This window comes from Perca flavescens, chromosome 11 (assembly GCF_004354835.1).
Source record: "Perca flavescens isolate YP-PL-M2 chromosome 11, PFLA_1.0, whole genome shotgun sequence".
NCBI lineage: Eukaryota > Metazoa > Chordata > Actinopteri > Perciformes > Percidae > Perca > Perca flavescens.
Window position 1 is genome coordinate 12,707,069 of NC_041341.1, and position 13,445 is coordinate 12,720,513.

The following is a 13,445-nucleotide window of genomic DNA, read 5'->3' on the forward strand; positions in this document are numbered from 1 at the left end:
TGACACTTTTTCTCGCCAATTGGCAGACGTTAGTTTAAATATTGCCGCAAAAATATTTCTGTGTGTTAGGCAGTGAATAATGAGATGGTGGATGAAGCAGGTCCCACTGCAGTGTGCGAGTGTTAGGATGTCTTTTTATCACTTCAACAGCTGGAGAGTGCGTTTGCCCTCGGGGTGGAGTGCAGTGCTCCAGGCAATCTGGAGGTATGAAAACTCTGCAGTGGTGTATGTAATGGAATTTTGAAAACAATGGATCATCATTATGGGGAAAGCTAGGCAAAAGAAACGCTATTTTATTTATTCATGTATTTTTACAGCGTGGAGATAGAGGTGAGCACAGAAGGGGAAGAGAGCAGTTGGGCAGGTAGAGAAAAGGAGAAAGGATGAGGAGGTGAATAGTAGGTGGAGGTGATGTAGTCAGAAGTAAAGAGTAAGCTGAAAAGAAAAAAGAAAATAAACAAAAAGGTCCAAAAATAGGTTGCAACACAATTTAGATTGTGTCATGTAGCTGTTCCACTCAGAATGCAGTTTTTAATGTGTGAATATATTTGCATGATTTCACAGCTATGGGTCACATTGACCAACATGCCACCCACTGACGAAATCGGGCATGTTTACAAAGTTCTGCGTAACGACAGCTTGGTGCGTGAATAAAAAAAACGACAAGCAGGCCTATGTAAAACCATATGGCAACAATTAAGTATTCTGCTGTGGAAGATGAGCTAGTGTGCGATCATATCATACAAAAAAGCTAATGCAGCCAGCTTGTCTTTGGGTTTGTTTTTCATTTCAAGTCTCTAACTGTTAATACTTAAGCATGACAGTGAAACTGTGATGTTGTTTGCGTGACTAAATAAACGCTCTGCTTGAGAGAATCTGCAAAACAATGTTTTACACAGCAGGAAAGAATGTGAAGCTCCTCTGACACGCGGCTGCACATATTTTGCAAATGAAACTACTTTCTCTTTTCTGAAGACTTGCTATGTATTTCTGATGGTGAAAAGGGGGTTGCTAAAAGACAAGGCTGGTAATAGTTTTTGTTAAATTGTCAATGCATACCATGAAAATACCAAAACTAACAATGAATTGATCCTACTAAAACGTATCATCTTTGTATCCAAAGTTTGATATATAATCTTATTCCTCTGTGCCAAAGAGCTCCACTGTTGTCCAAAAACTATTAAAGCACCCATATTATGCTCATTTTCAGGTTCATAATTATTTTGAGGTAGTACCAGAATAGGTTTACATGGTTTAATTTTCAAAAAACACCATATTTTTGTTGTACTGCACATTGCTGCAGCTCCTCTTTTCACCCTGTGAGTTCAGGTCTCTGTTTTAGCTACAGAGTGAGGCCTCTCACTGCTGTAACATCTTTGTTGACAGTCGCACATGCTCAGTAGCTAGGTAAGGATCACATGTCAGCTAGCTAGCTGTTTAAAAAACTTTGGTCAGTTACAAGGCAGGATTAGCCGCGAGACTTCTTCTAAACAAGGGCTCACTTCCAACTTTGCGTAGAATAGCTGCAGAACACGGACATGTACGTAGTTCTTTTGTAGATTATGGTGAACTAGTGTGTGTTGTAGCAGTGTTTTGCCATTGAGAACGAACTAGCATGCTAGTGCTAGCATGCTATGGTTAGCCCCTTCGTTTTGGCTAGTGACGTAGAAAGCCCTGCAGATTTTGAACAGCTCACCCAGAGACTGAAGGCAGGTTACAGTCAGAAACCCATATCTCACTCAAAACAGCATGGATGTTTTTGTTTTTTCAAGTTTGTATGCGTGTGAGACACAAAATAACACCCCAAATCCCAGAAAAAGTGATTTTTCATAATATGGCCACTTTAAAAACACATCACAGCATTGTACTGGGTGACAATGACATGTTTCTTTCTTCGTAGTTAATTCTGAGTCAATCCCACATACAGCCTCCTGCTGCTGTATGTATACATACATCACCAAATGTGTATTAATTACTGTCTTATTCTTGGAGGACCTCAATACTGACCTTACCTAGAGTTTCACTTCTCTTTTCACTGCAGAAACTCTGTATAATGTTTTAGTCAATCTACTGATAATAAATCAACAACACTTTGATAATTAATTAATGATTTATTATAAGTTATTCTTTAAACATGCCAAATGTTGGCTAATTTCAGTTTCTGTGCCACTTTACTCTCTTTTATGTAAATTCAATATCATTTGGGTTTTACGGCTGATCGTTGGAAAAGAAAAACAGCAATTTAAAAGATATTAACTTTTGGTACTCGTGATGTTCATTTTCACTATTTTATGATATTGTATGGATCAAATCATTGATTGATTATGAACAAAATAATTGGCCCTGCTCTTTTTCAACTTGTTTTCTTACTCACAGGGTGCATAGAACATGACCAGGGCTGCAGGATGTTCTTCCAGGAAGCTGTCAAAGGACTCATCGGTCAGGTGGAAGACTGGGGAGTCTGTCTCCGTCCACGGCACCTCGGGGGTCTTCGGCTGGGTGGGCTGAGGGCTGAAACAGGAAGGGGATATAGCAAGGGCAACAGAGGTGAGGGACATTTTAAAAAGAAGAGACATTCAAGCGTGTAATATGTGTGGAGCAAAAATCAGACACAGCTGTAGCCCACTCTCCACCCAATATGTCATACACACACACACATCTGGACCAGAGCAGCCCCGCCTTGATGACAGAGCACAGTGCTGCAATGCCAAGAACGAGTGGACACAGATATAAACAAGTGCACGCAAGTCGCACACACACACACACACACACACACACACACACACACACACACACACACACACACACACACACACACACACACACACACACACACACACACACACACACACACACACACACACACACACACACACACACACACACACACACACACACACACACACACACACACACAAGGGTGCTGCATAATCTCCAGACATGCATCTTTTATCCAGAATGTCATCTGTCTTGTATACATCTCTATGATATATAAAAAGCTCAGGATCACTAGTAGGAGCACTAATGCAACACCATTGGCAGTTCTGTCCTGGACTTCCTCTATACGACAATACCGACCGTGTGCTACCCAATTATTGGTGTGACACTGCTGCAGAGGACATATTTGATAACCACTACTTCTGTTACCTCTACTTCTGTTTCCACATTTTGCCTTGAATCTAGACTCTCGAGTAAGGAAAAATGGGGATTGGTATAAATTAGATGTCAAGAGATGTTTTGATGTACAATGTACAAAAGCAAGCAAACAGCGTTACACAAGAGTAACAGTATTGTTCCTGTTGGCAAAAAAAAAAAAAAAAGAAAACAGCTGTATTCTTTGCCATAGGTGTCAAATTTCCTGTCAGTGCAAAGGGTAATGATTTAATCCAGTGAAAAGTGGTGAATCAAGTGAAACTGAGAGGGGAATAAAAGAAAAAACTGAGACAGCTGAATCTGAACATAAGAGAAACTTAATCAAAACTTGGGGGGGGAAGACATTAACAAATCTGAGGCAGAGAGTGCTACAAAGAGAGCACAATCGACACAATGACTACAAAATATGAACGCAGCAAATTAGACCTTCCTGAAAAACCATTCAACAACGTTTATTGCAAAAACAGCTTTTCCTCATCTAGGCCAGCCTTGCACCTTTTTACCATATAGAAGATATTTATGTGTAAATGAAGGTGAGTCCATCCATTCAAATGTTTTGTTTTGTGCCAGAGAGAGGAAGAGAAAACTCTGTTTAACCTCTGTCACTGTCAATCACCTTTTTTCACTGAACTATGAGGTGTAATTATTATCAGGATTATCCCTTAATTTGAAACATGGCAACCAACCATTCTGTCAACATAATTGCCTGATTGCAAGGCTTGGCGCCACTTCTAAATTATACTGCTGGGCTCCGAATGAGTAGAATGGATAGAGCAGTAAAGTCTTAGGACCCGGGAGGGAGTTGTTATGCCTCTTGGCTAAAGAGAGTGTAGCTAGAATACATCCTCTGCCTGTCTGCCTCCGTTTCCTGCGATAGCTGTGAAAGTGCTGCTGTGACCTCTCCATGCAATCTTGTGGACAGTCATGGCTTTCCAGCCAGGCCCTTAACACAAATGGAAACGGGAGATGGAGGGAAAAAGGAAGCAGGAGAGCCAAGCCTTGTGTGAGTGGGAGACATCGGGTTACAGACAGAGAGGGTGAGGCAAGGTGAGAAAGAAAAATGAGACAAGAACAGAGCAGGTGTAGATTGATGACACCTTGGCAAGGTGAGTGAGGGTTAGGAGGGACAAGAAAAGGTGTGATGAAACCACAGCGAAAGAGAAAAACTGATGCCAGACATTTTTGGTGAGAGATTAAAGCTGTTTACTTATTGTAGGAGACAGAAGGCAAAATGTAGTTTGAAAGCTCTGTTCTTAGATCTTCAGCAAAACCTCTGTGGACACCAACATCTTGAAGTCTGTCCTTTAATAAGTCTAAATGCATCTTCAGTGGGTGAAGTGATTAGGACCATACTTACTTCTTCATCCAGTCTACCATATCCTTGGCTGTGGCTCCGTAGTTTTCATAGTGGTAAAGGAACTTCCCCTTCCTAAAAGACAACAGAGCACAAGAACAAGATGATCTCTAAACGGTCGGTCAGCAACGGACACACACGTGGCTTGGTACTGTTAAGAGTTTTACCACAGCCAATATGATATTTGTCATTTGATACAAAACAACATTTTTGTAAAACCTTACTTCACTGGTTATTTCTACAACATATATTGTTTATTTAGAGGGAATATCCCACTGACAAATCTGTCTACTGAGTAAATACTCACTGCCTGTACATAGAAGTAGTCAGAGTCAGAAATTCAGAGTGATACCCTAAGAAATCACAGAATGCCACTAAAAATGTGATCAGATTTGGAATTTTCTTTATATATTTACCAATGTCAAGGGTCAATGTCCTAATCCTAGATTAAGCCATGATTTTATTTTAATTCAATTTCCATCTTCAACATACACTCACACAAACAGCGCTGTTGCATATAAATGCACCGATAATAGCAACAGTGCGATTTTTATTTACTCATGTTGGTACACGGTGGTGATTACTGTATGCATATAAATCTGAGCTCATTTCACAAAAACCAGCAGCTTTATGAATTAATTACAATTTTTGCCACCAACGTTTTTTAGTAATGACATAAACAAGCAAGCTTAAGAATCTTCTGTGACAACTTTCAGTTATTGATACTAACACTGAGGGAACTCAAACTCAACTCAAACCTCAAAGTAGTGAGGTTTGATTCCTCCTCACTTCCTGCAGAACATACACTGAAGAGACCGAGTAATCCAGGTCATGATGGGAAAAAGAAAAGAAAAAAAAGGAGGATCCTGCACATAATCATAGCAAACATAACATAACCCAACCCAGTTTCTAAGACAAAGAGCTTGGTCAGACCTTTTGAGAAGCAGAACAGCTCAAAGCCAAAAGGACCTGACAACAGGCTCTGATGAAAAGTTCAACAAATGATTGATACTCTTTCCTCCGTGTATTTTGTATGTTAGCTTAAAAGTGTTCATCAGAACTGCCAGCGACTTGTCGTAATGCATTTGAAATGAGCTGGAAACATCTCCTCAGCTCCACAGTCTGAAAAGATTCAAAACTTAAGCAGATTTTCTTCACAGGAATGAGTTTATCTACTCTGCTATTCGCTGTGGCTAAATGAAGGCTGAAAAGCCCAGGGCTGAAGGATCAGTGTCGATAGTAACTGGCTCTGGCCAGCGAGATTCTGCAAACACAGAGGGTGGTGACGACCGCAGTTACAGCTCCCGAGATACGGAGCGGACAATATTAAAGGTGATAGATGATTACACACACTGGATTTTGAGCTTAAAACTTGGATTTTAAGTGAACCGACTACTGTGGCGGAGAGAAGCTGCTTGGAATTCAATCAATGAGATTCATGACCTCTATATTCGCTTGCTTTATCTCTGCTGCTGTAAAATACACAGAAACTTTGTGAAAATCAAATAAATGTCATTTGCCTGACAGTCTTGGATGTTTTTCTTGGTTAAAGGACACAGCAAAGACAAAGAAGCTGAAATAGTTTCACTTTCATGTTTGTTATTGATAGAAAGTTGAGGTGTGCTGCTGTTTTGGGTAGTAAGCTTTCTTAATCAGCAGGACTAAAAAGGTAAAAGACCTTGAAGACTTGGTCTTACAGCGGGTGCAACGGTGAGATAACTCCAGCGGTGTTGATGCCGATTTACCCTGCAGTGATAAGCTGCTGTTTATCAGTGAGGGGCTCATTACTGAAGCCAATGGGCTCAGATGGTCGTTAGCTAGCCCTGCACTGACACTAATGCGCTCCAAGCTAACAGACTGGCTCCAGCTTAGCTACACATGTGCACGCACACACACACACACAAAAGACGTGCACACATGCAGGAAGAGGGCAAACACACACACTGACTAACCACAGAGGCACTTAATCAGTCCCGGTCTAATTAAAAGGCCAGACTGGAATGAGAGTTTAATGTGGAAATGGGGATGATAAAGCTGGTGCAGGAGGAATACGATGTGGAGAACAGAGCAGGAGCTACGAAGAACCAGCACACAGTTAAAAACACTGTAAATATGAGGATGGTGCAGAGTGTGTGTGTGTTTTTTTTCCGCATTAACAAACCATCAGTCAGACACTCTCATCCCCTACTGTGTAAGTGCCTACTAACTTTGTGTTTATGTATATGCAACACCAGGGCTGAACAGTAAACTGACTCTTAGAATACCATCAGCATACATGTCTTTCAAACACTAAAATGAAATTTTAATTTTAGAAAAATGCTAAATCAATGTCACATTTGGCCTTAAGGTGTTCTTCAAGATGAAAAAATGTTGGCACAGTGTATTAAAAGCCTTTACTTAGTCTGGCATATTAATAATTAAAAAGGCTAGACTTTGAAATGACAATGCAGTGAAGTGCGCACCAACGGAGTTTGTGCTGGGTGCTGGGAAGGGTTCTTTTAAACATGTAAATATCAACACTGGTGTTCCATGGTTCCCTTATTACTGGTAAGGCATTTCCTTTACGCTAGGGAGTCTCTTTAAAGACATCTGAAGGGAGCAGGTATCTGTTCCCTCTGCATGTCTAACTGAAGCTGGCCAATGTGTGGCTGTGATGAGCAACATGATGTGATACAAGATTGTTAGTAGTTTAAATATAATTTATAATTTATAATTGCTGCAAGCAGCAGCATCTGCGGTGTGATGAGGTTGATCCAACCTGCAAAGTGAAGCGATGTGATTCCTTGACAACAAAAAAAAACACTGTTTCTCCGATATTTTTTCTTGTAAATTTACCACTTCAATCTCTTATAATATAATCCTTTTTCCTACAATGGCCTTAATACGCAGGAGTGCGTGAAAAAATGCAGCCCCTCCAATCTTTTCAATGGAGTAGTTACATTAGCACAGTGTGGTTACTGAAGCAGAGGGCTCTGGTAGAAAAACACTCCCATCAACTAATCCATTAATAGACTAATCATTTTAGCTCCACTTCATAGCCAACCCTACAGAACCACCTGCATGTCTATCTCAGTCTCTGACCGTGGCACTCAGCTGCAAACAACATCCTTGACCCCCTCCTGTGAGTTTACTTTTTTCAAAGGGATTACTAGAGGATCCCAAAGCTTCTCAGAAACTTTCTCCTTTACACCTGGTAGAAGCAAGTTCTGAACCTCAAGGGCCACCATTGCAAGTTGTAAGTTCACCACTATGTCTGTTGGTGTTTGCACTTTTCCGTTTGAAGTGGCCCTACTCTGATGTTCTGAGCCTTGGAAGTGAGGGCTGAGCCTTAAGTGAGACGGATGAGAGGACTCGACTCACTCAAAGTAGCAGAAGGTCGGGTAGCCTTTGACGTTGTATTCCTGCTTGAGGCCGTCAAACTCAGCTGGGTGCACATTCATCCCCGCCAGTACCTTAAAAAAGACATAAAAATAAAGGGGAAAATGAGGCGTGGGTTGTCAGGGAGGTGAAGAAAAGTCAGAAGGCAGACAGACGAAAAAGATAAAGGATATGAAACATCAAACATGTTAGTCATGATCAGAGGGCTTCAAAACAAAAAATATGGATTACTCAAAATATGAAAAGAGACTGCACTGTGAAACAGCATTGGTAAAATGAATGTTAATAAGTGGGGTGTGATCCAAGAACCACTTTTTTTTACATTTTAATTTAAATGACAGACACATGAGAAATTAACTCAAGCTGTACTGAAATGAGCATCCAACTATAGACCTGATTAACACGTTAAAAATGTATACAACAACAACCTTTCATTATGTGTAACACACTTGTTAGCATCTTAATGGATTTAGAAAATTTGAATAGTAAATGCACTTGTTTTGCATCAGGACTAAAAGTCTACAACCAAACTAGCAGCCGAGAGGCAAGCCTATTCATTTCACACCAAGAAACAACATGGTCGGGTAGATGAAAAGAGATAAGGCTAAATGTTGCACACTCGTAAGACAAAAAACTAAAAGTCTGTCCAAGGGGTGGTGCCTCAGGAACGACTATGTTGTTACCTAAATACGAAGCATTTACAGTGGCCATTCTAAGCTCTACATTGTTGGACTCTGATCGAATTTCATAATATAACCTAAACATTCAGCTCAACGCAGTGCTAATGTTAGCAGGATACTGTGTTAACATTAACGTGTTAACTGGCATGCCAACTACTTGATGCTAAATTGCTGACATTTAGCATTTTGAATTTTAGTGTGTTATTATACTAATTTTAAGCATCTTAAAATGCTCAGTTAGCTTACGTTCAATCAGTATGAAATATTTGGAATGTTAGTTTGTTAACATGCTGACATTAGCTTGCTAACGTCATGTGCAGTTAGCATAAAAAAAATGTTTAGCATTTAATGCTTTAGCGTGTTATCATGTGTACATTTATCCATTACAGTGTACAATGCTAACATTAAGCATGTTTGCGGTGAGCATGGTATGTTAGCAACATGTATACATTTTAACTAAAGTCATCTAAGTAATAGTTGAAATATTTCACTATGGGCCAAAACGTTAGTGAATAAGTAGAAAGTGTTCAGTCAGTCTCCCAGTGTAAGGTAATACTTTGACACAGTTAACAGTGACAAATCCAATGCCTGAACCAGGTAAATAAATCATGGAAGAATGAAAATATTTTTCCAATACAGACATTTCTTTGATATAAATCAAATAGTTGCAAATCCACAGGTTCCCTGTGAGGAAGTATTGTACAACACACTGTTCAAAAATAGCGAAAAAGAGGCTCCCATACTAAACCCTGTATATAGTAATTCCTTGTTGGTTGGCTCACTACCCGAAACATTACGGCCAGCGACCATATCACTTATTCTGAAAGAAGGCAAAAACAAACAGGAATGCGGTTCCTACCGCCCTATCTCTTTACTTAATGTAGATAGCAAAGTCCTTGCAAAAATTGTTGCTCGCCGTCTCGAAACAGTTCTCCCAACTATAATCTCACAGGACCAGACGGGTTTCATAAAAAATCGGCAGGCTTCCTTTAATATCCGCCGTCTGTATAACATCATTTACGGTCCCTCTCCAGCCAACCATCCAGAAGTTGTTATCTCTTTAGAAGCCGAAAAGGCTTTTGATCGGGTGGAGTGGGACTATTTATTCCATACGCTTGAGAAATTCGGATTTGGGCCAAAGTTTTTATCCTGGGTCAAAATTCTATATAGCTCACCGTCAGCGGCGGTACGAACTAATAATAATATATCACTATATTTTTCACTAACACGAGGGACGAGGCAGGGGTGCCACTTTTTGCAATTTCAATCGAGCCGCTAGCCATAGCTTTGCGTAACAGTGAAAATACAAACTCAATGTGTCTCATGGTGAATTGTTAATTTGTTGTAACAAAACTTAAATAAACCATGTTCAAAAAACAAAACAAAAAAAAAATAGCGAAAAAGAGCTTTAGAAATGTCCATGACTCATGGCAAGCTCTAGCTCTTCTCTACCTATTTCAAGTTGACAGTGTTCTTCAACAATATCCCTGTATGTAGTTAAGATCAGAATTGGTATTGAGAGATAATACTAAATAAACCTAAAACAGAAATTATACAATCAAAACAAGTCCACATATAATCAGAATTTTTTACAGCTATTCCAGCCTGACTAGATGCCATACCTCAGGCATTGACTTAACACCTTCCTGCGACCATGACAGACACAGACACACAGACACACAGACACACAGACACACAGACACACAGACACACAGACACACACACACACACACACACACACACACACACACACACACACACACACACACACACACACACACACACACACACACACAGTGTTAATTTCCAGTTAAGAGGCTTACATTTTCACTACTTAGAAGCATGCTTGATGATTGAACAAGCAGTTAATTATCGCTTGTCATTTTCCTGCTTTGTGTGAGGCAAACACGACGCACTACTCTACTTCACCATCTCTTCAGGAAGCTGCCTTTCTCGGCTTACATTGTAGAAGACGTTTTCTCTCAGATTATTTTTCTTCTGGTGCTTAAGGAGAAGTGTTTATGAACACAAGCTGATCACATAAGGCTCTGGTTGCTTTTGAGAATGCATCTCTCCACTGCTGTTAAAAACATTACAACAGCTGGCAACAGAGCACTCCCCCCCACCCACAACTTTGCTTGCTATTGTAATACTGCTTGTCAGCAAACTGACAACATGGGTCTTTAGGGGACCCAGGAGACCAGGGAGAAGAAAATGGGAGGAAAACAGAGAAAGGAAAAGTTAGGTGGTAAACACAAAGACAGGCAGGCTAAACTGACATTTAATCTATATAGAGGTTGTAAACTTCAGCTGGGAGGACATTAGCCCTTAATTGTGGTTGCAGGTGCCAGCTAAAAACCAAGTAAGAAACCCATTTAATACAGTCACTGATTACACCTGTACAATCATATAAAGCACTGAAATTATTAAAACAGATTGCTAGTCAAAATTGCTAGGCTTTTGAATAAACTACTGTAATTGCTCTGGTGGGTCAATGCAAACCAGAATACAGATAAAGTATAAATCAAGTCCAGCACAGAGGGGATCTGGGCTTCTGAATTGCCTTTAAATGCCATCCAAGTTATTATCCTGCTAAAGTAAAACCTACGGTGCAAAGGTTGCAATGGTATTGTACTTGTGAGAAGTTTTGCAGGAAATACAACCAGGGAAGGCCTTTATTTATTAGGCCAGACTGACAGACTGCCAAGCTAACCATCCACACATTCACTGTGGATCTAATCTGCAAACACCAGAGAAAGATCAGAGATCAGTTAATGCAATTAAAAAGTGTGCAGGGGGGAGAGGGTTTCAGCTGACTTACATATTTCCCTTTGGTCTCTGTTGCCGCTTGCTGAAAGATGGGCTGCATTCTCTTACAAACGCCGCACCCTGCAACATAAATACAAAAACAGAACAACAGAGGTCATTACTGAGAACTCGATGGGAACCATCACTCGGACAGCATTGATACGACTGCCAAAAATGTTCCCATCACCTGCCACAGGAATTGTTTTTTTTTGTCAATAGCAGCTTGCAGTGTGTTATCTGCTGTGAAAGATGTGATGTACTGAAAACCCACTGACTATATTAACTGAGCACAAATCCCATCTTTACTATTGAGCACCAATAGGAGACAAGGCAATTAACTCCTCACTGACAAAACACAATTTCTTTTTTAAATGGATGTTGAAACAAAAAGTAAGTTAATCACTTGGCCATCAGAATTTAGTGTCAATACTTTTGTTCAATTAATTGTGTCATTCATTTACCAAGGGAAAATGGAGGAAAAACACTCACCATTTCCACTTCCTAAATTGTGAGGATTTGCTGCTTTTTGTAGTTTTATATTATTTCAAATTGAATCTATTTGTGTTTGGACTTTTGGTGGAACAAAACAAGCAATGTGATAATGTTACCTTGACCTTTGGTAACAGGTGATGGTTGATTTGAGCAATTTTCAGATATTTTACAGACTAAATGATTTAGGTGAAAAAAATAATTGAGAGATTAATCAGTGATGAAAATACATATAATACAATACAGTATGTTCAAAGATGAGAAAGGGCCAGGAATAATGAATGTAGAAAAACTCATTGCAGTATTTATTTGGACAATGTAGTATTGCCAAGTACTGTATGCCCCAGTCTACCGATGTAATCCACATACTATATTCTCTCTCTTCAAATGGGGCATCTTATAATGGTACTTTTATCATATTTATTGGCCAATAAAAGCTGTTGTAAGTTTCTCCTGGCACATGGTCTTCCGATAACAATATGTTCAGGCAGTGTAGAAAGGAGAGCATCACTCGACCTCGTTACTGCGAGCTACTGAACACTATGATAATCAAAAGGACTCACAGGGAGCATAGAACATCAAGAGGACCGGCCTCTCCTCTTTCTTCAGCAGCTTCCTGAAGTCCTTAAAAAGGGTGAGAGAGAGGGGGGGTAGGGCAAAAAGAGGATTAAGAAGCTTTATGATCTATTAACCAAAGATACAGTGCATAACATGGCTGAATTTGTCCCCAAAAAAACCCACTAATGTTGACGCAAGCTTGGTGTTGATGATGACATACAACCGCTTGATTCCTCTGAAAGTTTGCCCCATGGTGGGTTTCCCAAAGTATCTCTCTGTTTAGCATACAGCGCTCTAAAATAACGAGCAAACCATAATCTTTGCTTTTTCAGCAATTTATTAGACTGTGTACATTACACAGAGTCATCACATCAGCAAAGTAAGGGGGGGAAAAAATGACTTTCTTCTTTGGACAGCATGAAGATCATCCCCCATACCAGTTTATTCTTCTCCTCCTCCTCCTCCTCCTCATCACTACCTTCATGAGCTCAGCTACTTACTAAAAAGACCCACATTCAGCCCAATCTTTTGTTGACACCTTCAATAAGCCTCCAGGCATGAGTGGATCGGCAGGCAAAAACAGACAGAACAGCTGTTCATTAAATTAAAGGGCTTTCAAAATGCTGTACATTATATACAGTAGATCTATAAGTGTCTCAGGTTGTCAGGCCGTGGATGAATGTGATGGGGTTGATACAAGTACCATCTGACCTGGCTGGACGAGAGCTCTCTGTAAATGTGGACCCTGCATCTGTCTTGTAATCAAAAGTACATCAACATTAATGTTCTGGATACCTTCAAATTAAAAGCGCAGCCAAAGCTCCTTTATTTTAAAAAGGAAGCTCAAAAGGTTGTTTCGGTCACTACTTACTTTTTCTGTCTCTATGTGGACAATGTCTTTTGCCTCAGGGTTCTCCTCCCACAGTGGGGGTCCCGATGGGTCTTTCAAGAACGCTACCATGGACTGAATAGAGAAAAAAAAAAAAGACAAGAAAATTCAGAATGACGAATCTGTGAGTCTATAC

General features: G+C 40.1%; 1 protein-coding gene across 1 annotated transcript in view; it reads right to left on the minus strand.

The window, feature by feature from the left end:
* pdia5 (protein disulfide isomerase family A, member 5) overlaps positions 1 to 13,445 on the minus strand; it is a 72,380-nt gene that overhangs the window by 24,720 nt on the left and 34,215 nt on the right. Inside the window, exons 6-11 of the mRNA XM_028590532.1 lie at positions 13,292 to 13,384; positions 12,426 to 12,486; positions 11,387 to 11,454; positions 7,868 to 7,959; positions 4,511 to 4,582; positions 2,375 to 2,511 (exon numbers count right to left, since the gene is read on the minus strand). Of these exons, the coding sequence (XP_028446333.1) occupies positions 2,375 to 2,511; positions 4,511 to 4,582; positions 7,868 to 7,959; positions 11,387 to 11,454; positions 12,426 to 12,486; positions 13,292 to 13,384 (523 nt within the window). The remainder of the gene's footprint in view (positions 1 to 2,374; positions 2,512 to 4,510; positions 4,583 to 7,867; positions 7,960 to 11,386; positions 11,455 to 12,425; positions 12,487 to 13,291; positions 13,385 to 13,445) is intronic.